This window comes from Trachinotus anak, unplaced genomic scaffold (assembly GCF_046630095.1).
Source record: "Trachinotus anak isolate AG129_WGS33_773 ecotype Australia unplaced genomic scaffold, CSIRO_AGI_Tana_v1 ptg000009l, whole genome shotgun sequence".
NCBI classification, from domain to species: domain Eukaryota; kingdom Metazoa; phylum Chordata; class Actinopteri; order Carangiformes; family Carangidae; genus Trachinotus; species Trachinotus anak.
The window spans coordinates 8,501,817-8,527,175 of NW_027273860.1; the positions used below are offsets into that span (position 1 = coordinate 8,501,817).

General features: G+C 42.4%; 1 protein-coding gene across 3 annotated transcripts in view; it reads left to right on the forward strand.

The window, feature by feature from the left end:
- dlgap1b (discs, large (Drosophila) homolog-associated protein 1b) overlaps nt 1-25,359 on the forward strand; it is an 89,569-nt gene that overhangs the window by 51,954 nt on the left and 12,256 nt on the right. For all 3 annotated transcript variants that reach the window (XM_071485027.1, XM_071485026.1, XM_071485028.1), the window contains 2 exons: nt 2,728-2,905; nt 5,086-5,341. In XM_071485027.1, the coding sequence (XP_071341128.1) occupies nt 2,728-2,905; nt 5,086-5,341 (434 nt within the window). The remainder of the gene's footprint in view (nt 1-2,727; nt 2,906-5,085; nt 5,342-25,359) is intronic.

The window sequence follows — 25,359 nt, forward strand, 5'->3', positions numbered from 1 at the left end:
TGGTCACACAAGTCTTATGTTGCAGCATGTGGCTGTGACTGATTAGCTGTGAAATATACAGAGATGAGAAGAACACCAGTGGGTGTTCAGTCATTGTTACAGGTTGCACAAACACAGGCACACACACACACACACACACACACACACCCTTACGTAAGTGCAAGTGGTGCAGCTTGGGGCCCACTAAAGACTTGAATTTGGCCCTAGGAACGCCACAATCGCCTGATGGAACCCAGTGGAACAAACCGAACTGCAGTGCTGCACATTAGAGATAGAGAAAGAGGCGGGAGGAGCTGACATCTTGTTTTCACACTGTGCTGTTGGGAGCTGGCACAAGTCTGTGTTACACTCCACAATGATTAAATAATCAGCTTTGTTGTTCCATATGTTTCCGAGCCCATTCTTTGACCTTTGCGTCCTTGAGTAGTGAAGAACTGCGTCTGAGAATTTGTGGGATTTGTTTACTCTCACCTGAAGCTAACCTTCCTTCCTTATTAAAACACATAATGCACAGATAAAGCATGTATTTAAGCAGTGGGGATTATTCCTGGCAGGCAAACAAGCTCACAAGAAAATGACATTCTTTCTTGCTTCCCTCACTCACCAACAGCGAATTGCTGCAAATTCATTTATTCCTGCCCTAGATTTTATCGTTTATTTTTGTACGTCTCACCGAGAACAGACGTCCTGAATAATAGGTTGCCGTAATCACATCTCTGTCTTTCTGTCTCTCCATCCCTCCAACCACTGTCATCGCTCTGAGGGCTTTTATTTGGGGAGTGACTAAGATGACAAGACGGTGACAGAAGGCAGAAACAGGAGAAGCTAAAAGAGGATAGAGCAGCTGGACACAAAGAACTACAGGAAAGATGAGGTGAAGCAAACAAGAGGACAAAGTGAGATGATGGAGAAGCTGGGGACAAGGACAGAAAAAAACAAACAAACCTAAGTTTACAATAAGTTTCGGTCAGTATTTCTCAAACTTTTTCACATCAAGGACCCTTAAAGTAACAATAAATAAATTACACAACGATTTTGTCCCAGGGTTCCCCATCTCATAATGTTTGCTTTTAGATGTTTTGTTATGTCATTGTGTTACTTATGGACAGAATTATAGTGAAAATGAATTATCCCTCTTTTTGCTGGGGACCCCCAGAAACCCCCTGAAGGACCCATAGAGGTCCCTGGACCCCGCTTTGAGAACCACTGCTCTAGGTAATGCCATAGCAATCAGCAAACGGCTTTAGACAGCCTTTATTCCTGACTGGCAGAGGAGCATGTGTTCATTAATGTCACTTGTTCCACAGAGGGTCACCCTGGGACAGGCTGACCTCGCCCCCTCAGGTGGTCCTGATTACGGGCTGGGTCTGCCATTCAAGTAGACACAGTAGACTTCATTGGTGCTGCCTTTAATCAGCCCCAAAGGGAAATCAAGAGGAGATGTGGATAGAGATAATGGTGTAGGTAGGTTCTTCAGTCCCAGACTGCAGGTGGCTGATATGGATGATTCATACAAATCTCTGAGGCTTGGGATATGCAATATGATTATTTTTTCATGGCTTTAAAGATGTATCTTTTCATTGCTGTCATCAATTGAGTATGGTACCCCAGAAGGAAAATTTGAGATATGTTGCTTGGGTAAAATAGAGACTAGAATAATGGTTAAACCTGCACTAAGACCAAAAAAAGAGAAAACAGGAGTTTGATAACTAGCTGTTATATCAATGAAAGATTACAAAAATGTACGTTTTTTTATTTTAGTTATTATTTATTACTAGATTAGATATTTATCCCAAACCATGATCTGTCTCTCCTTCTCTTCACTGTCCTCTCCTCTCCATTCTTCCACCCAAGAATGAGTAATCTAGTTTGCTTGGCTGTGGTAACCACGCTCTATTTTTAGGAGGAAATACATAATTAAAGCAGACCTGACCTGGCAGCAGAGAGTAAGAGTTGTGTATGTGTACAGTACATATCTGTGTCTGTGTGTGTGGGTAAAATGTGTTTTTATATATGCATATGTGAAAATGAGATGGAGTGTGACCTGCTGGGGATATTGGACGTTTACTTCTCGCTGCTGATTTGAGAACAGACTTTCTAATCTGTGCTGCATTCACTCCTCTCCCTATAAGTTGGTTTAGTAGGCCGCCATGTTCATCAAGGAGAAAGCGAGTCTGCTTTTTAGGTTTTATTCCCCCTGATTAATGAATTGTGTAGCTGGCTCCCAACTGCTGCGTAACCTAAACACACGCACACACTACACAAACACACAAGCACATAAGGCGTGAAGCATGCTGAGTGATCGGATTGGAGGCAGGTTAGAGCTAATGAGACACCTATTCATCTTCCTGGGAGACGGGATGCGTTTGTGCGTGTGTGTGTGTGTATTTTTGTGTCAATCTGTAGGTCTTTTTTATGTGGAAGAAATTCAGTGAGTGTTTTAGTCTTTTAGAAAGTGCTTACAAGGTGCTTCAAGGACAGACAACCTAAGCCACTGCGAGTTTCTCAATAGTACTGCGCTTGTTGATTAGATAAGGGTGTCTCCTGAAGCAATTGTGGATTGATCCATATCTCTGGGTTCATACACGCTGCCAAGTACTTTGCAAATACCTTCTCTTGCTCTATTTTCATCACTTTATCTCTCCCTCTCTTTCCCCTGCTCCTATTCTACCTCTTTTTTCCTCTTTTTGGCCCTCCTTTTTTCTCTCTTTCCTTCTCTTGCGGCAGGATTTCTACAGAGCATTCACCCAAGCTGCAAATCCGGAGTCACAGCTATCTGCGGGCGGTGAGTGAGGTTTCCATCAATAGGAGTCTGGACAGCTTGGACCCAGCAGGGCTCCTGGCCTCGCCTAAATTCCGCTCGCGAAACGAAAGCTACATGAGAGCCATGAGCACTATCAGCCAGGTTAGTGGCACCCAGGGACCTGTGCCTATCTGCTTTTTGCCCTTACACCCCCTGTACCTCCACTGCTATGTCCACTGAGGTCGTGCAGGGGGGAGGAAATCCCATCCATAGCCATCCTGAGGCCTGAATTAACAATCAGGTCACCATCCGGCAAAGAATGAACATTATGAAAACCCCCAATCTCCCAATTAGTGTATATGTCTGCGTGCTGTTTTCTGGAGCTCATATGATTACAGGCATATTCAGATTCACTAATTAAACAGGAGGGCATGCAGAACCCCGCCCCCCAATCCCCTCCTTCACCCTAATATGCTCCTTCTGCTTCTGCATACTTTGTGAAGCAAAATGACAAGCTAAAAATGTTCTCCTCAATTTGGCATCTGCTATGTAAGAGATGAAAAACAAGAATTAACACGCAGCCATATGAATTTTATGAATAATTGAAATAGGGATTGGCTCCAAACGATGACGGGCATTTCCCTTGATTTGATGGTTATTGAACATATTGAAGAATTGGCCGGGAAACACTCACCCAGTGGAGGTCTGTTATTGTCACGGCTGCCACAAAATAAGATGTTAGTCTCTTTAGATTTTGAGCACAGCGTTACACTCTACATTATTTGGAGTGACAGGGGAGCTTAGCTTACCTTTTTTGCCTGGTGTAACAGAGATATGTGCTCCCCTCCAAAGCCCAGGGGCAATACTTTGTCTCGCCAGCTGAATGATGGACCCTTGAGACATCCCTTGAAGTCCTGGCATGGAGCAAGCCCAGAGGAGAATGACACACTGGACCTGGCATCTACAAAAATGCCACTGAATAAAAAGGTGCTGCCAGGGTCTCTATCTCACACCATCACTCATATTTGACACGTCTGTGCATAGACAGTGAACTGTCACACACAAAAAAGAGGCTCAACATCAATGGATTGAATTGAGGTCCACAAACCTTTCTGACTCCAAGCTCTACAGTATCCCCTCACATTTGTCTGACCCTACAATATCTTCACTGACTGACTCCCAGACCAACAGCTTTGGTCCCTGGCTACATCCCATTCCTCTGTTTTGCTCCATGTGCAGACACTTTGCAATCTCCTCTTTAATTGGACGAGGTGAACAAAGGCAACTTCAAGGAATGGAATGGAGCTTCAAGTTTTCTGCTCTAACAAAACCCGTAACACACCCACCTCACAAGAGTGTAGCAAGAGTTTTTTTTTTCTGCTTCAGACCCTGTTTTGAAACCCAAGCTGCACTAGCTGATGTTGTCGGCGTAGCTAGATTTCCTTGAGTCTTGTCTCAAATCCCAGTAGTCCCAGCTTTGACACCTCCTAATTCTCACCTTTAATAACAACACTTGTAGTATTTCACTCTGTTGTATGGCCCTTTGAAGTTTTATCCCACAGTGATTCCTCCCCCTCTGCACTCCTTGGACAATTTTTTATTTTTCTCAAATATTTCTTTTCTTTTTTTTAAGTATATGCAAATTCCTCTATATGGCTTAAAGCTTCACGAGACACTATGGGGGGAAAAGTCCAATCTGAACTATCTACTTAGAAAATATGTTCAAACTGAACACAGTGTGCTGATGTTTAACATTTGAGCTAGTCTGTGATGCTTTACTGCAAATTCATATTTTGATTACCTTTTCTTATTGGATTTGAGTCAAAAGAGGTTTCTCATGCTCTTGTTTAAAAGACCATTCACAGTTTCTTTCCCTCTGTGAGCAGAGACGTGTTCATATCAGACAACAGAATATATTCTTGGCAGATATGTTTAACCTACCTGCCTGAAATTATGGATATACAGAAATAATGTCTTGGATTTAAGTGTGTTTGTATATAAAACTCCTGCCGAGTGAAGCTTTAATCAGTGAAATAGCTCTGTAACAGTGAGTAGAACTAAGAGATGCTTCCCTGGCTTCTGTCATATATTGCCAATTCTCCTTTGTCTTGCACTGTGCTGGTGTGCACCTGTGCATTCTTATTTTTCATTTTTATTTTTCCCCGTGCATGGGCGTGTATGCTCCGTGTGTGTGTGTGTGTGTGTGTGTGTGTGTGTGTGTGTGTGTGTGTGTGTGTGTGTGTGTGTGTGTGTGTGTGTGTGTGTGTGTGTGTGTGTTTTTCATCTGTTTGCGTGCACATACTGTATGTCTGCGTGTGTGTCCCCCCCCTCTTCCTCTGCAGGTGAGCGAGGTGGAGGTGAACGGGCAGATCGAGGCGGTGTGTGAGTCAGTGTTCAGTGAGATGGAGTCGCAGGCGGTGGATGCCCTGGACCTGCCCATGCCCGGCTGCTTCCGCATGCGGAGCCACAGCTACGTGCGTGCCATAGAGAAAGGCTGCTCGCAGGAGGAGGAGGAGGGAGGCATCACAGTGGGCAACAGAAGGACCAACTCACCCCCTCGCACCACCACCACTGTCAGAACCATCCAGAGCAGCACAGGTCGGTGGGAACATGCACTTAACTCACGCATGGGCTCATGAACACGTGTGAACATACATAATCCATAGCCCATTATGAATTTATATGTGTGCATAGAAAGTATGTATTATAGATGTGCTGTGTGGCTAAGTTATGCAGCATGTGTATAGTGTCAAAGGAGAAAAATAAATAAATCAGAACTGCAGTTACTGCAAAGCAGTAAGATTGACATTGGATTGGACAGTGCCATCAAATCAAATTCTCTTATTTCTAATTTATGTCACAAACCAGTCAGCACAGGGTATTTTGTTTTGAATTACTGGAAAAGAATTACTTTGTTTAGCTGACCACAGACTAGTTTCCCTTTGCAAATGCAGACCCAAACCCCCTGCGTTATTATCCATCTGACCCACTTTTCTTCTCAGATACAATATGATGAATGTAGAACTGTTTTTCCCACATAAGAGCTTATTCGAGCTGTAAAGCTCAGTGGCTGCTGGGTCTTATTTTAGCCCTCTTGTGTGCCTCATGGTCTGGAGCACTTGGCTTTCCAGCATTACTGCATGCAGTATTGATGCTGAGTGGGGCTGGCATCCAGCACTGGGTGCTTCTGTGTTTCCCACTGCAAATCCAAACGTCATTCCCTTACTTTGTGCCCATAGAGTCATCGTCGCCTGACGCACAATTTATTTCTCCTCCATTCCATTTTAATTATGCCAATTATTAACAAACCTAGCCGACAAGGTTACAGTCAGCTAATTAAACACATTTACTGCAAATTGGAAGAATGGCAAAACTAATTCAGTCAATTCAAATGGCTGACCATTGACTCTGAGCAAACATTCATTTAATGCAGTTTAAAATTTGCTTCCTGACTATAATTTCTCTCTCCAGTTAATAAAATTTGTCAAAATATGAAGTTTCCCCCAAATGTTTTACCATTTTAATTAACAGTTCAAGCTAACAATACAATTAAAGGCAATGGAGAATTCAGTTGATTGTTCCATTGTGTGGTGGTAGTTACTGATCTATAAAGGAGACTGATACGATCAAGAGAGGGGCATGCGGAGCTCCTTCCCCTGAGGAAGGAAGAGATAATGAAAACCATCTATCAGATGAAGTGTTGTAGGGACTAAACTCTGCTTTTCGAGCTAGATACAGTACTCTCTTTCTCACATCTGTCTCCTGTCTCTCACACGCTTCACAGATGCAACTTTCTTGAACTGTAATCATTTGCTGATAATGTAAAGAAAACTGTGTGTGTGTGTGTGTGTGTGTGTGTGTGTGTGTGTGTGTGTGTGTGTGTGTGTGTGTGTGTGTGTGTTGTGTAGCATACTGCAGCACTAGCTTCACAGCTGTTGGCAATTTAATGAACATTCATTTATGACGCCTGAGTTTGTCACACGATAAATGGATGTTGTGAAAGTACAGAGAACAGATATGAGTCTGCTTTCTGGTTGCTGATGATCCAATATTACCAGTTGTGGGCAATCTTCTCACTGGTTTACATAGATCAATGTGATTGGCTGTCGGCTTTTTCTGACCTTTGACCTTCATTTAAAGCCAACCTTATTGTATCCTGGCTGTAACTGAGGCTCAAATGAACAGGACGGGGAGAGTGGGATCGAGTGATATATTATGAGGCAATGTGGAGAACAGTTCACTGTGGTTGGTAGCGAAGGTAGGGGATTGCTTCAGATTACTGTCATAGTTGTACTACAGCACAATTCATCACCTCCTTAGATCTTCACCACTGAGTCGTCAGTCACTGTAATTAATTAGCTCCCTCTCCTTTTTCTCCTCCTGGGGGAAGACCATGATTGAGGAGGAGAGGAAGAGAGGGAGATTGGAAGGAGAAGAGGAAAAGATCTCGGTCTGACTACATTTTGCCTGTCTCGCACTCCACTTTTTAACACGTGCACTGCTGCCACGTTCATGTCATGTGGGAGTTACCATAATTACCATTTTCTGACTTTTACACACTGTTCACGCAGTGTGTGAAATACAGGGATAGCAGGTGGTTTTGGACCCTTTAATTAACACCACTAAAGCTTAATTAACACATCAGAGACAATCAGATTCTTGGCAGGATTTCAAAGATTAAGCTGATTATTTATTTATATATATATATATATATATATATATATATATATATATATATGTCTCATAAAAAGTTTATTTGCATTTTGAAAAGATGAAAGGAGAAGCAGCACAGGGACTGTAACAGGCAGGCAGCTAATGTATATCCTGCTCACACTGGTGGAGTGTAACTAAATGCATTTAGTCAAGTACGTTTTTGAAGTACATGTACTCAACTTGAGAAACTCCATTTTATGTTACGTTATACTCCACGACAAGTTTGACAGCTATAGTTAGTATAGTATTATAGAATATACAGCAGTTATTACCCACTGAAATAAAAAATATGACACATTATTACAGATTAAAGTACTCAGCAGTCTATTAAGTCATTCAAATTAGCTCAAGCTTGACCAACATGCTATTTCTACCTTAATGCATCAATGATAACCCTAACCAGACTTTAAAAGCCTCACACACATCAAGATGTGAAATAACAGCTCTTATTTATCCATATGATGCATTAAAAACTGTGCTTATTTCACTAAACAAACTTTATTAACGCTTTTATGTTTGACTTGGTGCTAAATATTGCTCAAGGTAAATCTTACGTAATTAAACATTTTCAAAAAAAACTGTGTTCCTGCTCCTCCAGTGTGATGATTTTCACAGTTGGTTGCCTGTTTCATCCTTGCAAATAGAATATCTTTTGGACTGTAGCACTGACAAACAAGACAAGAAAACCTTGGAATCTGCAGATTAATGGATAATGAATTGTTAGTTGAAGCCCTTGCTAAATGAATGGATACAGGGCTCTGTTAATTCTCCATAGTCCGTTTTAATTCTCACATGACCAACTCTGCAACAAAAATAATCATTCATTTTAACTGACACATCTTCCATATGCTTTAATTAAACTCACTATTAATAGCAATTAGTTGAGTTTTGTTAATAATGAGTTGAATTTTGTTAATAATTTGTGTGTGTAATATTAGTTTTGATACACATTTAAGATCTGTAAGACAGCTAGGATGTGCAGTAATAGTCAAAAGGACAATATGACTGGCAGCTACCATCTTGAGCTGCACAGTGATGTGAAACTTTTTTCACGTCATCAACATGGAATGATTCCTGTCATTACCTCCCATAAAACATGATGTTCTGTAGATGTAGTGTTGCATGTACACATAATGGAGATGTGATGTAACATCACTGTACGCCGGCATCGTACAATGCTCGCTTTGCAGTGCTCACTGCTCAACACACATACACATTCATAAATTTCACCAGAAATCAACTGGGAGCCAAAAGTGAGAAGTGAAGACGTTGTTGTGGTGAATATTGCATGATGTGTCTGAAGGATGGTTCAGGCACTAGCTTGAGAAAAACAGCCCGCACTTATGGTTCCTGCTCCCACTTGTCCCCGCGGCAAACCACCAAAATATCACACATACACACACACACAAATATACACACAGGAGAGACCTATCAGCTTCCGCTCATGCACGTCTCCAGTTTGCCCACTGCGCTGCTCCAGCCCATTATTATTGATGATCTTTTTAATCCTGAGGAAGGAGACCGAAGTAAGGGGCTGTCCTTTGATCTCTTCTCTTTGAACATCAAGTGGCTGTGGTTGCTATTGCCTGCCTCTCTGCCCATTCTAAATAGCATGTACACACACACACAGACGCTAACCCGCGCGGTCACTCACACACATGTATTACTATTGCCTCAGACTGACACGTTGGCCTTGACACCAGCTCCTTTGGATCGGTTTAACAAAATCTGGAGCAGATCCTCTTTCTAAAGCTTGGGAAAATCCATAGCAATCGGTTAATGTGAGGATTTTACTGTCTCTAAGCTCTGGCTCCTCCACCCCGCGTCGTCTCCAGTTAACATATTCATCACCTCTTCGCTCTGCTTTGTCTTTCCCTTCCTTGGCTTCTTACACAACAGCTTGATACCCTGCCTTTTGACAACAGTAGTTAGGTGTGTGGGTAAATCAACCTGTTGTTGAATTAACCTTCAGTTAGACAGACTATACACACAGATCTTAAGTGTAGGAAATGTGCCATAGTTTGTGTTTGTCTTCATTTATACCTCAGTTTCCCTGGCTCACTGACCTGCTGTCAATTATCCAGCCTCATTTTCCCAGCATCTATTTTTCAGAGGTGCTGAGGGATTGGCTGAAAGGAGTGGCTTTCCTCCGCTAGCTCTCTGTAATAGGCAGGACAATGTTTAATTTAATGGCTGTGAATTTCCTACGGCCCCAAACAGAGACATTGCACTCAATAAAGCATTCCCTAAGTAAGCGTTCGAGGCATGCTTGTGGCTAATTTTGCTGATGGTCTTGTTAAACCTTTCATGGAATATCACTTTTTCATTTCATTTTATGACACAGCTCTGGACACAATTATTTATCTGCTCTAACTGTACAAAAAAAATTAAAATACAGAATTACAGTGTAGATTACCCACTTTTTTAAAGATTTTTGAGGAAATGTGATATAAAACAACAACAGTTAAAGATTTCTCCAAGTGGGATAGCCCCCTGTTTATTAAGCTCGTCAATCAAAAGTCTTGTTGGAGGTTCTATAGCTGAGATTCAGTGAGTAATTATAGGGAAAGATTAAGGAAAACATTATTTAAAAATTAGGGGAGCCACCAATGTTTCAAACATATAAGACTAAACTTAATCCAAAACAAGACAGAGGTATTGTTGCAAGCAAAAGCTCTATGTGTTACTTTAAAGCCATCATCAGGAACAGGTGTCCAGAATCAGTTAAACAGAAACTACGGAGGTCAAGTTTATAACAGTACTGTAGGAAGACAATATTATGAAACTCTCTGTTCAGACTTGACACCTGAAACTATGATGAGGACAAACAGACAGAAATAAGGGATTAATGTAAATACTGGGAGAGTTTTTAAAGAAAAGATTAGATGAGAAGACTCTCATGTTAATAGGCCTACGCTAAATATGAAGCTACCACCAGCAGCTGGCTAACTTAGCTTAGCTTACTGTTCTTTATACTTCATTTATTGTACAAAACAAACAAGTATGATGTAACATGTTAGACATATTTTGTATGTAGGTTTGATATCATGATTATCTGCACAGAGCCATGCTAACTGTTTACTAAGCTAAGTTAGCCAACGTCTGGTCGTAGCTTCATCAACAATTTTTCATCTAACTCTCTGCGAGTAAATGTCAAAGCATTCATTTAAAGACGTGTTTGACATAAGCAGATATCTGTTCATACAGTACTGATGGATACGATACACATCTAAACTCAGAATATTCTTTTCAGCCTGCAAAACTGACCTTGTACAATCACATTCACTGTAATGTCTTCAGGCTTTACTGTTGTGAAATCACATGGGGCTCCTGTGTATCCCCAGCTCTTCACAGTACAGTACTACAGGGTGAAATAAAGCCTGTACAACACTGCCCCCAGGGGCTCAGTGTAACACAGCACTGGACCTCTGCCCTCATCCCTTTACAGTAGCTGTGTCAGTGGGTGGATGAAAACAACCAGACAGCTTGACCCAATTAACAACAATCTACGCCATCACTGGCACTTTTCAAGGGGTTCTGTTCTGAGAGAGCTTGTGAGAATAAATATCTTTGGATTTCCCAGAGTGCTAAATAAAAGTGGCAGGGATACAGACCACTAAAGTCTAGTTGAATCAAGATCAAAGCAAGCATTCGACCAGATCTCCCCTCACACCTCCACCAGCCCACGCAAATTTCCAAGAGCAAGGCTGAGATTTGTTTGTCATATGTCAGGGTGACTCATATGTTATAAAAGCAAAGAAAAATGCTGCTCCGGGGCAGCGTGTGTGTTTGCTTATTTGTTGTGAGGAGGTCCCCTCTCAAGGTGGATTTGAGGAGGACTATAGGTGAAAGGCCCCTGTGGCAGCATTAGGGCTGACAGAACTATTGTTCCTGGTGACACTGAGCTGTGTTTCTTTGTTCCATGCTGCTGCTGTCACTTGCTGTGGATTTGGCCATCTGCTTGCCCGTTGTGTCTGTTAACAGAGAGTGATGAGTTCAGAGCAAGGTCAGGATTTACAGTCTCTAAGCCTGAATGAACAAGTTGCAATCAAGTCATTAATGCACCATTATTACGTAATTTATCTGGAGATAGAGATCTAACCTGGTGTTATATCAAGTGATTTGTGTAATGTGAGTACACAGTGACCTCCACAAGGTGATCATGACCCCACCAACCCCGATTATGAAGCAAATATCTATGATATTATAAAAATAAGCACTGTATGCAATAACAAGGGTTATCCTGACATAAATCTGTGCCTCCTTGGTGTGAAAATCATCACTGCAAATCAGCTACGCCACTCTTTACTAAACCACAGGGTGGCAGTCATTAGCCAATCTGAGTTAATGAAACACATTGTCCGTTTGGCTGCATATGTTTGTAGGTGTGGATATACAGTCTATGGTATGGGGTTGAAAGTTATTGAGGCCTGAGCTGTATTTAATGTGCTGAGAATCAAAAACACAAAGTTTATCAGTATATCATAGTGCAGTTTTAAATTTTGTTTTATGTAAACCTCAACTTCAAATTAGTGCACCAGCACACCAAGTGCAAAAACACAAAGTATAATAATAAAAGCACTTAAAAACAATAAACGCTAGAATAACATATGAATCTTGAACCTTTGTTTGTTGGGAGTACTCCTGTCCTGACTACAGGCCAATAGTATAGGTCCATAAAGCAATAGTACATGAGGGGATTCTAAAGTCAATTCTGAGTTTAACATTTTAAGACTAAATATCTTGATTTGCCTATTTTATGCAAAAAAAAGATAAGGCCTTATTAAAAAATATTTGATATTTTATATAATATCAAATATTTTATAGAAATTCGTCTCTATTTGAATATATGTGAGTAAAGTATAAACAGTAGCTTAAGAAAGTCAGAAGGAAAAGTTAATAAAGGCATTACAGTAAAGTTTTCATCATGACTGACCGGGACTGTCCCACCCAGTGCTGAATGAGTTATTAAGTGTTTGTGTGGGGCGGGGGTGCGATCAAGGCGCGTCCACATCCTGACATAAGATCCAATATCGTCAGACTGAAAGAGGAATAGAGGGAGAGAGGAGTCGTGTCATCTCAGCTCAGCTCAGTGTTGCAGACCCGCGGTTTTCATGACGTTGCTCCAGTGTTTGTACAGCGCGCTGCTCGGCATGTGTGACTACTGGATTCGCCTTTGTGAGTAGAAGCTGCTGTTGTGTTCCTCTGTTGTTTGTCATGGCCGATGGTGAGGCTGCGTCAAGAGAGGCAGAGGCAGGAAGTTAGGCAGTGTGGCCTTCAAAATAAACAGTGGAATTGTCGGGGAAAGAGGGCAACAAGTAGCGAGCTGTCAAAGTAAAATTGTATCGGCCACGTTGGTGTTGGAGCACCTTCTATTATATTCAAGTGCTTATTATTTAAAAGCTCTCAGCAGCGTCCACAATGGAAGTTTAGAGACCGATGTCTCGTCAGCAAGAATAAAAGGCGATAGCGGTGAAAATTTAACCGGTACCTTTACTGTGAAGGTGCAGACCGGAAGTTGTGTTTTTATTGCGGGTCGCTTTACAATGAAGTATTCAGAGCCCATCCCATGCTTTCTGCTTATTCATGCTTCACATGAAAATGGAGGAATCCTCTTCAAGTTGTTAATGTTCAATAATAGGTAAAGCTCCAATGACAGGGCCAGTCAAATAAAAAATAGTATGATTAATGACAAACATGGAATATATAAATTAAATTCTAAGAATTTGATTGTGATGTTTTTAAACTAAACTAATATTTTTTACAATGAAATCAGTTCATTTAAGTTAATACCTTTTACATTACAAACAAGTTTTCAAAAAAACTTCCCTTCTATTGAGGCTACAAACTCTTGACACCATATTAAATCAACTTTCAGCCATCTGCAAGGCCTTCTGCAACTTCTTTTACCTCCTTCCTTTCACCCTCCACTTATGGGTGTTGGGAAATGCTGAACAACTTCCAGCTCCTGCTCTATTTTAGTATCATATCTCTGATGAGGGGGGTTGACAGGTGTGGCCTGCATCACAACACACGCCTCTGCAGGGTCTAGTTATTCAGGTCAGACTAAGGGTCCCTCTGGAATTGAAGTTCACAGGGGTTCATCTCAGACTTCAGTGCTTGTTAAAGTGAGCAACCAGAGGGCAAGCGTTTCCAAGTCCCCCAGGCCTTATGGGAAAACAGTTCACTGGTGCCCCCTACCAGTTTGAGGCCTGCTATGGTGGATAGAGGGCCCCAAACACCCGACTGTGTGACAGACGAGCGGTCTGCAGCCCCAATGTTTCTAACCAGCCATCTGTGTTTGAGTGAGTCATGCACACACTTCAGCTCATGCATGTCATTGATGCCAGGTCACCTACCAGCCTTCTGCCTTCTATTTTCAGACCCTACTGAGATCAACACGCCATGGACACAAACACATATACAGTACACACATGTATGTGGTGATCCAACTAGACCATAGTCATGTGGGTTTATTTTCAAAGGCTGTCATGTAAATAACAGGCATCCTGAGTATGAGCGAGGGAAGGCTCAGCTGTTCATCCAGGAAAGCCTTAGTCACAATGACATGTAATCAAGCAAGAAATACAACAACTGCAAGTCTATGAGTGAGTTAGTAGTGCATAATAATTACTTCTATATAATATTTGTTATTATATTTATTATATTTGAATGATATTGAAGAACTCCCCACACTTTTAATCAATAACATACTTAAAATGTGATAAAATTGTTCACACTCTGTTTTCACTGGATTTTTTTCTTGCTTTTTTTTTTTTTAATTGCTCACATATTCTGTTTTTGTGCTCATGAAGTAAATACGTTTTTTTCCTCCAGCAGAATCCCATTAATTTCTGCTGTACCTACTTTACCCTGAGGTATCATTAGTTTCCCTCAGTTTCATTCACAAATCGTTCCAACTCATGAGTAGTGGCTGAAAATTCATTGAGACAAAATGTTTTCTCAGGGGCACAGTTACACAGCCGTACACTGAAGAGCCAGCTGTTAAAATGTATTGGTATTTAAACTTAACGTACAAGATCATAAGAGGAGGATTATTGTTTGCTATACTTAGGCTGTTTTATTTCATTAAAAAACAGAAAAGGTAAGATTTTACCTGTGATATATGATGATACCTGCAGGGAAACATCAGGGGCTTTATCACAGTGTAGATCAGCTCTTATTACAAAGAGTCACATTCATAAATCTACAGCACAAATAAATAACATAATAGGAGCTAATGCACCTATGTTTGTAAATGTTCTGAATATAAGTGGAGGTTTTAAAGTGTTGTTTGTAGCAGACACAGAACTTACATAACATGGATTCTTTAAGTATTAAGTTCTGGGCTGAGATAATGTTGTAATTTATGATTTTGGAACAGCCTTGGTTTGTTTTCCCCCTAGGCGACATGGGGACTAACACAGTCAGTCATAACTTGCAATATCTCTCTCTCTTTGTTATTTTCTTTTTCTGAGTTCAGTTCATTGAGGATTTATTGAGGGAAGACAGTATTGCCCTAGCACATTTCCCAAGCGCCTCAGCCGCTCCCTCTCTCTCTCGATCATGTACTGTCAATTATCCAGTCATATTTTCTCAGCAACACACACAGGTGCTCAGACTTCAGCTGCCCCCTTCTGTCTTCCGTGGCATCGTTTAAGAAGTAATTATCATGTTAGAGTTAAACTGATGAAAAACTTGACAAGGCAAAGACAACACACTTTTCCAGTCCTCCAGTGAAGGTATGAGGTGTCCACGTTTACAGTAACTCTGGATAGAGACATGATGACAGGAAACTCATAAACACAGTCTCCTTGACTCAGGGGTACTGAAAACAGTGTGTAGGATGGGGGGGGGGGGACAATAATTCCTACTGTCTTTTTGTAGACTGAAATTAAAGTAAGGAAAGAAAAAAACAAAAAAATAAAGATGTAGTCAAGTATAGCTCTTCAATCTAAACAGACCAAAGGGTTTTTGGATCTGATGTCTTCCACTAAATTTCCTTACACTATTAGTGTTTCTCTTTCTGTCTCGCTGACTTTTTCTTTACTCCCTTCTACTCTTTCAACTTCCCTCTTTTATCCCCCTCCTAATTCCTCTGTGCTGCGGGTAAAGTTAAATCCAGTTTTGTAGTAATCCATATAAAAAGCAGAACAGGAGAACAGAGATGAAGAGGTCAGGTGAAAATATGCTTGTTAATTAAAACTGTTAAGCTCTAAGCCATGAATACAGAAAAAAAAACTTTCTTTGTAATTATACAATAAACATCACTGAAGTATTTGTGTAAAACAAAGGCTGCATTACGCCACGGGATGTGTCAGTTTTAATGTGAAGCTACACATACCCCTGTATGTGTGTCGATATGCTGTCAATGCTGAAAGTTTTACATTTACCCCATCCCACACAGAATTACAAGACGGCGCTATACTGTATATCAAGTATAAAAAATATAACAAGAGCTTTCAGGGCAACATTATATTTACTACTAGATACCTTTAAAGACCATATTTGTGTGGAATTTTTTAATTAATTTGTATCTCATAAGAGAAGAAAGAAACAAAAATCAGATGAGTTTATTTTGACAAAGAGCTTTTTACTTTATTTTCAAGCCTTTCGCAGAGTAAGAGGCGAACTCAAATGTTGGACAACTACATCATTCTGCATCACTGTCCATATTTTAAAAAAAAAAATCTTTTTCTTTTTTTACCTTATTAAACGGATTATTGTGTGGTTTAACCAGTCTGAGGTGGCACATTGAACACATTGAACACACAGTTTCAACATTTAATGGGAGAATAATGACACAAAAATGAAAAATACTCTTCAGAATTGTAAAAATTGTGACTTGATTTTTATTTATTTATTTTTAAATTACATGAAATTCAAAGAATATAATGATACAAAATCTAAGTGTCATGCTAGTGGGCATCAGCAAAAACAAATAATGAAAATAGTAGACCAAACACAAGAATTTCATGAGTTAAATGTGATTTAAGTGTAAAGTGCATATGAAATGAAAAGGAGACAATGTAACAGATGAAAGCAGGATTTCAAAGCATTTTCACATCATTTTTTCAATTCTCATTTCTCACCACTAGATGGAGCTGTTTCCCTACTTGTACTATAAATCCTGCCTCCTGATGTTTCACCACAGCAATTGGTCCCTGTGTAACTCCTTAGATCACTGTTAACCGTTAGCGAGGCACATTTTCTGTCCTGTCAACACTAGCAGCGTGTGTATGTGTGTGCGTGTATAACAGACAGAAAGAGGCTGAGACAGAAGAAATGAGTGATACTGTAGCTTTGAGTCATGACTGACACTCTGCTTTGTTTAACGTGTGTGTGGCTGAGACGTGAAGATCAAACGACGCTCTGTGACGACGTTGCACTGGAATGCTTCTTTGAGCTCCATCAATCCCTCCTGCCATGTCTGTTCCTCAGTCTCACCCTCACACACACAGTGTTCTCTGTTTCCTGCTCTGGCGTTAATTACAGGGACAGATAAAGCCCTGCCTTAGCAACGTATGCCTCTGCATGTGAAATACACCTGTGTGTCAGTGGATCAAAGCTGCCATCCTCTAAGGTGGAATTATTATTCAAAGAGGGGATGTAAATTAAACAGTACTCTGGTGTCATCTGTCTCTCCTATTCTCTCTCTTGCTCTCTCTCTCTGTCTCTCTCTCTCACACACACACACACACACACCTGCATAATGCTGTCATTCCACTTGCTTTGATGGTGCTGGTAGGTGTGTTTGACAGGAAACGGGGGCTGGGTCGAGGCATGTGGTAACACACTCGCACATGCACACCACACATATGGAATAAGCAGGAGAAAGAAGCACTTCTCAGTTGTGGTTGGCAGCCGTACCTCGATGGAGCTTTTCAGAATGTGGGTGTGCACACACGCATGTGACTGTACGGTGTCAAAGTGTCTGTGTGTGGCTTTGCTGTTTGCAGCTGCGGGATCAAGCCCGAACTGGGAGCTCGATGTGGGTAAACTGTGATTTGGCTATCTCCCTTCCTGGAGGAGATAAATCCTAGCCATGCTGGTGTGTCAGCCACTCAGTAATTACTTCATCCTGTCACGACTGTCTGAGAATGCAAGCCAGTGGGAACTTGCACTGTCGCTCTTTCACTGACACAAGGGAAAAACACTCAGCATCTCTTTTACACGGCTCAGTGTCAGCTTAAGAACGTTAGTCATCAGATAAGCAGGTCCAGAGGAATTGAATAGAGTAAAAGAAAAAAAAAAAAGATTTACTGCCTTTTTTTTCACAGTTTCAGTTTAATTTGTTTTGATGTGTTTGGGCTTCTGTCACAATGCTGAGCTTAATAATGTAATTCTGCTCCGTCCGATGTCAAATTGAAAATTGAATTTAAAGTAAATCAGGTTCTTGTGAGTTGAATGTAAGCAAAGGAAAAGAGCAGATCCTAAGACTTGCAATATCAAATCTTTCACTAGATGTCATCATAGCCTCAGCTGCTTTGAAGCATGTTGGCAGAAACATTTGTGGGATCTGATGTGGCCTGTAAGTGTTGAATATAGCCCAAATTGTGCACAACACATCACTAACCTAATCATAAATAACCTATGCAGATGACTTGCACCTGTAGGCACTTGCAGAATATTTGTGCAGAAATTGCTATATCATAATATCAATCATATATAATTATTGTGTACTTCCCTGACCTGAATAGACAGTGATTTCCTGCCTGTACATGCTCTAAAGCGGAATAAAAGTCAGTAGGATAAATCTGCAGGACTTGAAGCTTTGGTTAGTGGCTGCTAGGTGTTTATGTTTACTTACGACTTAATTGGTCCCAGCTTGTTATGGCCTGGAATGCTTTGATTATAGCCATTTAGGGAGGAAGAGTGGCGTTTGGATATCTTTTGACACAGGAAACGCAAGCAAGAGAATGTCATTCATTCTTCTCCTCCTGCTCTCAGTTTGAGACAAGAGGAGAGAGAGGAGAAAAATGAGAGAGGGGCACAGGGAGGAGCTGACAGGGCTACGGCAAACACAAAGAATGGCTGCGGCAGTGCACTCCTGCTTCCCCCCCCCCCCCCCCCCCCCCCCTCTCTGCAGAGAGAACACACACAACAGTTTCCTGTTAAAGTGAAGAAATCTGTGGTTTACTTTGAGGATTACTTTCCCAAATGTCAAGATGTATAAGAGCCCATCTGGCATGTCAGATCAGGTGGACAGGGTTTGCTCTGTCAGGTAGGGCCTGTCCCTCTCCTCTTTTTTTTTTTTTTTTTTTTTTTGTTGCTCTTCCTGTCTGTGTTTTGGCATCAGAAAGAGCAAAGGAAAAGCAAAGCCCCGCAAGGATTTCCTCAGCGTTGACTGTGGATGATCCTCATGGCTCCTGCATGCTGAAGCTGGGCAGGGCCGGCAAACTCAAAGCCCTGAAGGAATGAAAACCTAAGGGGTTGGGATATAGAGGGTTTTTTTTTCATGGGGACAAAAACATGTGTTTTGCTACGTTCTCTTTGCAAAATATTGAAAGTTTTGAGACTTTTCTTGACAGCTAAATTGTGTGGTTGAGAGTTCACGTTGCTTTCACTGCTCTGGAGGGGAGGGAGTACATTGGAGTAACTCCGAGGAATGGTGCATGGCTGTAAGTGGGTGGTTTGGGCTGTGCAGTGTGGGAGGCCAGGCCCCAGTGCAAATTAAAGACTTCTCTGTGAAAGTCCCAGACTCAGCTACAGTAATGTGTGTCTGTGTGTGTGTGTGTGTGTGTGTGTGTGTGTGTGTCTGAGTGACTGAGCCTGTGTGCAAGTGGCCGGCGGGGAAGAGACCCAACCCTCCTTCTTTTTTTTTTTAACTAGTCATTAAAAATAAGCCACAACTCACCCCTGGTACACACTGAGAGACAGCGAGAGGGAGAGAAAGAATGCATCTCCTCTTTCTCCTCCCTTTCTTTGAGCTTTGCTGCTTCACTAACCAAGTAAAACGGGGAGGAAAGAGGAGGAGGGGGCAGTGGGGTGGTGTTCAAGGGGACTGATTCCACTCAGAGGTTTTTAAGAGGCACACTCAGACCCCTCCCCCGTGTTAAGAGTAGCAGGAGGTTTTTTTTTTTCAGTCCAGGAGGGGAGAGAGAGAAAGAGATGAATGGGGAAAGGAATGCAGGAGACAGAGTGCTCTCGGCAGGAGAGTGGGAATGTTGGAGAGACCATTGTTTCTCCCCCACAAGATTCTGCAAGGAGTGGATGTAAACACACAGGAAGAGAGGGGAGAGGGGTGTGAGAAATCACACCTGAGAGACAGATAGGGCTCTGGATCATCTTCTCAGATATTGATATTCGTCCTGATACATGCAGCCAGCTACTTTGGACACACAGATGTGCATACATGCAGCCAGTGCCTATAGCTGCCATCTCGTCTTTCCCTCTGCCCCCTCCCCTCCTTCAACAGGATGTATAGGGTCAGAGGGTCAGGACTGGAAACCACAAAAGACAGTAGGCGTCAGTGTAGCCTGGTTCTTGTTCCAAATCCCCCTTTAGCCCCCTGTTGTACCTCCTACCTTTATGTCCCCCGCTCCCCTCTTTTTTCTCTCTTTTTCCTCTTTCTCTCTCTCTCTTAACTTTCCATCTTCCTCTCTCTATCCATCCTCCCCCGCCTGCCCCGTCCCTCCTTTCATATAGGAGATGCAGAAGGCCTGACGTTTGGTTTTGGGCCCAGATGGCTTTAGCATGCCTCTGGCGGTGGATTAAGCCGCCAGTGTCTCCTTTCCCCACCATGTGCAAGTGGTCAGGACAAAGAACGTCAAACAGGGGGAAAGAGGGAAGGAATGCAGGGCTGTGAAACAACACTCAACGCTGATGTTTCACGGCATTCCTGGAAGAGTAAACTCAAAAGGATCGTAAAAGTTACCATCCAGCTTTCCTGTTACTTTTTGTGCCCACTCATTTCATGAATCAAGTTATGACTTTTGGAGTTTATCCCCAGAGAGCTTGTGGCAATGAAAAGAAGAAGTGAACTTTTGACCACATTCTGCTGCATTTACATGTAAATAGCAGCTGCAGCAAGCAGTGATCCTTCATGTAATGACATGACATCGGCATTGTGTTTCAGCCCTCTTAGTTAAGGCTGGTTCTTGTGTGTGTATGTGTGCCAGCCTCTTGTCTTTTTTTTCTGTCTGTGTGTTTGCTATTTTGTCCCAGCGTCCATTACTCCCCAGGCTTGCGGTTATGTTTTCCTGTACTCGGTCGTAACTCCGCAGACTTTCAGTTCTTGTGGACAGTCTGTCATGTTTTATCAGGGAGCTGTGTTTAAACACTTGGAGACAGTGTGGTGGCAACATTGCTGTGTTGTTGTGGGTATTTTTAGTTTACCAGACAGTGGACTAAGTGGCCTGTATTATCCACTTAGCAACACAAAATGCCACCATGAGACTCTGTCCTCTGTTCTTCTTTCACACTCTGTGACTTTAACAAGTTACATAGTCAGAGATTTCTGTAGACCAAGTCACTGCTCAATCACAAATCCAATTTCATTTAATGACTGACTGATCTCCCTGAGCTACATGATTCTTTTTTTAGGTATGCAGCGACTTGTTACAGTCCACCATGCTGTCATTACCGGCACATGCGATGTGTCACTGCGCACAGCGAGCCAGTCTGCTCTTATAGTCTCAGCCAGTCTGTGAGCAATACTGTGGGAAATGAGTGCAGTGAAAGCATGCGTGACATGTGTGGGTGTGTTAGCTTTAGCGTTAGGGCTAATACTCAGGTTTATGCCCCACGAAGCAGATGGAATGTACAGGAACTGAAGGAAACAGCACAGAAAACTTGTTCCCTGCCCTATCCCCCCCTTCTCCCTTCCTTTACTCACTTCTCTTTCTATTATTCTTTCTTTATCTCTCTCCCTCTCCCCTTATGCTGAGTGACTATGCTCTCTCTTTCAGCCCCCTGCAGGCAGGTCTTTTGGACAGAAACAAAAGACTGATTTGTCTCTTCATGTGGTTGTGGACTAGTCAGGGTAAAGCCCTTGCCAAGGAGCAGTGGAGAACAATGGAAAGGGCCTGGAGCCATCACAGGGCAGGTCTAATGAGAAAACCCCCTTCATGTAAGAAAAGTCTTCAGGAGATTAGCCCACATGCTACAGTACTGTACTGAGGGGAACTTTGGGATTACATATTTATACCAAATCCTGGATAATTATACCTGCAATAAATGCCATGTAACTGGTATTTACAGTGCTGATGATAGGCATTACACTGTTGTTGAAATAAATGATAGTTATTTTAATATTTTAGAGGAATATAAAACAATCAGCTGCATATTTCAAGAGTGATATAAACCACCCCCCTGTCCTATAGGTAAACCTCAAAATACTAATGTCCGAGGCAGAGGAGATAGCGAATAATGTGAGCATTAAAACAATGTTTTGAAAATGAACTTTCAATTTTTATTTCCCCGCCCCTTTAGCTCTCAGCCTGTCTCTCCCTGCCTGTCACTGACTGACAGGACAAGGAGCGTCGGCCTATAAAAGAGGAATGCAGGTAACCAGGCTCTCTATTTGAACTTGGAACACAGGAAAGTGGGTTAAGTGAAGTGAATCTATTGCCTAACAGGGAGCAGCTGCCTGCCAGATTTAGCGGTGGCTGACAGTTGTAAACACACTCTTATCTAGTGATTCAGGAGACGCAGGCCTGCCAGAGCAGTTACCCACTGTTGACACGGGTTTCTGTCAAAAGGGGCACACTGAGCACACAGCTTTGTTGATAGCACTGTTGGCCCGAGGACACTAGAGGCATATTTAACAAATGTTCTGTACTGATATGCATGCTTATGTTTAACTCAAGACAAGAAATCAATTTAAATGCAGCAGTTAGTACAGGATATTTACAACTCCGGTACCATTTGCACTGAAAAGTCCCTCACCAAAAAGCACTCACACATGCTAAATATACCTCTTTAAAAGGCCCTCACAGACTGCCACCTTCCTCTCTTGTTTCACATTTACACATACAGGCGCACACAGCGAGCTATTGTGTCTGAGAGTGTTCAGGCATCTGGAGAGCAGAAACCCTCTCTGGTGACCTCTGACCTCTGGTGGTTGAGAGTTGTAGACTGACATGAGGGTCTCTGTGAGACTTTCAGGTGAGTCAGAGGGCTGTCAGAGCACTTTTAAAGCGCTATTGTATGCAATGTATGCAGGGTTTGTTGTGTCTCTGCAGCATTAGCTGATCAACAGTGATAAGTGATGAGCAACAAACCCACTATCTTAAGAATATTTTAACACGCCAAAACATTTTGAAACTCAAGGCTTTTTGTAATTCTTTTTCTGTTTTTTTTCAGTAACATAAAGTAGTCTGGAGGCCATGTGAAGTCATTTAGTCATGTCTTATGTTGATGTATTGTTGTTCACAAGAGCAGTGCACACCACGTGTCACACGGTGTGAAACTTCCAGGTTATTGTCATCTTATGACCCTGTCCCAGAAACCCAGTGACAAGCCTTTTGACAAGGATCCAAGACAAACTGGTTGGTAGAGTTCAGCACTTACTCACACAAAGCTGCCGCTTCAGGGCTAGAAACATTATTAGTTATTCATTTGCAACACAGTGCCATTCACTTGTTCGCTCTATGCAGAGAGCCTGTTGTTTATTTGATTCAGTTATGCTAGCTGCGACCTATTATTCCTGCTGTGTTTTCTTGTTGGCTGGTGTTTAGGTGAGTGTCAGTGTAGCTGCAGTGTACCCTGTCAAGGTAAACAAATGGCCAACAGAAGCTCCCCCCTGCTTGCTGCTGGTAAAACGCCAAGCCTCCCTGCAAACTTCATGTTGCTATGTGTCGCCATGGTGATGCAATCACAAAGGACTCCAGCTGGTTCTCTGTGTGTGTGTGTGCGCGTGTGTGTGTGTGTGTGTGTGTGTATGTTTGTGTGTGTGTGTGTGTATGATAGAGAGAGAGGGAGAGAGACGGACAAATGGACAGAGAGCGAGCAGACGGAGCCAGGCAGCAACTCTGATTTACCCCCGTCCCTCCTCCTCCCCAGTCTTGTTCAGCTCTTCTTCTCTGTTCACTATTCTCTGCCCTCTCCCCTCTGGCAGACCCTCATCCCAAACACAGCGCAGCTGGGCTCAGCTGTCAATGTTCCCCCATACCGACCGCCCCCTTTCCTGGCCTTTGTATTTGTTTGGATGGTGGTGGATTTGCCCTTGGCCCCCGCGCGGGGGAGCCCGTTCCTGTTAGCTAGCCTCTTAAACCAAACCGTCTGCTCTTTGAAGTGGCCTATCACACAGATACACAGATTGGAGATTACAAGGCAGCCGCCTGCCTTCAATCTGTCTAGTAACACGAACGCAGTGATTAAATAAAGGAAACAGCATACACCTATGCAGACACACAAATGGGACATAGTGATCAGTAGAGCCAAGAAAAAAATAGATGGCTAAGCAAGTCTGTTTTTGTTCTGAATGCTGGAGAAATGAATGGAGACTTTGCTTTGCCTCAGAGGAGGGAAGGGGGCTTTCTTTGATATTATCAAGGGGGGAGCGCTCTGCCAAGAAGAACTGCTATTCACACCAACTTGTCGGCATGGGACTTTTGAAGCATTTGTCAAAAGAGGGATTTGGCAGAGAACCACTAGAGTTTTGTCATTCACAAACTCTTCTCTTCTTCGGGATGACAATACTCTCAGCGGGCTGCACCTACCTCTGTGAGGGAAGGGAGATGAAATTCCACGACCCCACTCCCATTAATTGAGGAAGTTGTTCCTGTGTTTTTGTCGCACATAAGAGAATATAAGTGTTGTCTCTCTTATTACCTGATCAAAGCTGCATTAACCTGCTTTTATAAAGTAACAGAGAAACATTTTTTTTGTGTGGTCCTCAGTGTTTGTCTGTGGCTGTTGAAGAGAGTTTTCCACATTCCTTCTTAGGGGTCTGAAGGAATCCTGCGTCACATTCCTACTTCACTCTGTCCTTGACTGTCTGTGTGTGTGGGAGGTCCGGGGCGGCGGCGCTGTCTAATGCTTTCATGGCTGCAGGAGGATCAAACTGTTTTCTTATCATTTCTGTGAAAAGTGGAAACTTGGCCCTGGTCTTATCAGGACAGTTGTTTTGGTCAGATGCTTTTCCCTCGCTGTTGTCAGACACACAAGAATTAGAAGATCCACTTAGAGTTTTTCTAACACAGGAAGTTTAATCCATTCATTTTGCTGAAAGTCTGATGACGTCTTTACACCTTGGCACAGGAGTCGTTGGCATGGGTCAGGTCATTGTTGACATCAGCTCCCGATGGATGGAGAGTATATCAGTGGCAGGAAGTCTGTGGTCTCCCTTGATGTGGAGAGACTGAAACGTTGAGCTGGGTTGTGTCAGTGTTATTTTTATGCCTCCACAAGCTTGTGTGTGTGTGTATGTGTGGGCATGTTCTGACTCCTGAGTGTGTTTACTTAACCTGTCTCGGCATTCGAGACCCCTGTCATTCTCTGGCGTGTCTGGCTCTCGCAGTGACAGCTAGGTGGAACACGGCACGTTGTCTCCTGTTTCATACAGCGCTTTATTGAGCGGATAAAGAGGAGCACATACTCACACACATATACATTCAACACGCACATACACACACACAGACACAAGTGTGACTTTTAGATGACTTCAGGGGATAGAAGCTCTGAAAGGGGCTGACATTCTATCCTTTGAACCTCCGCGGCTGATAGGGGCAAGACCTCGCCCTCTCCCTCTGTGTGAGTGCATATGTGTGTTCACTGTGTGTTTTTTGTTCTCTTGTGGGTCTGTACTTGGTGACCTTTCTGAAGATTAGCCCTGGATGTCGCTCATACTCTCTAGACATCTGTGAAAAGTCAAGACAGCGGTGCATATCATGGCATGTTCAGATAATTCCCCGTGAGATGGCTTTGGCAGTAATTCCTGCATATACAGTATCTCTCAA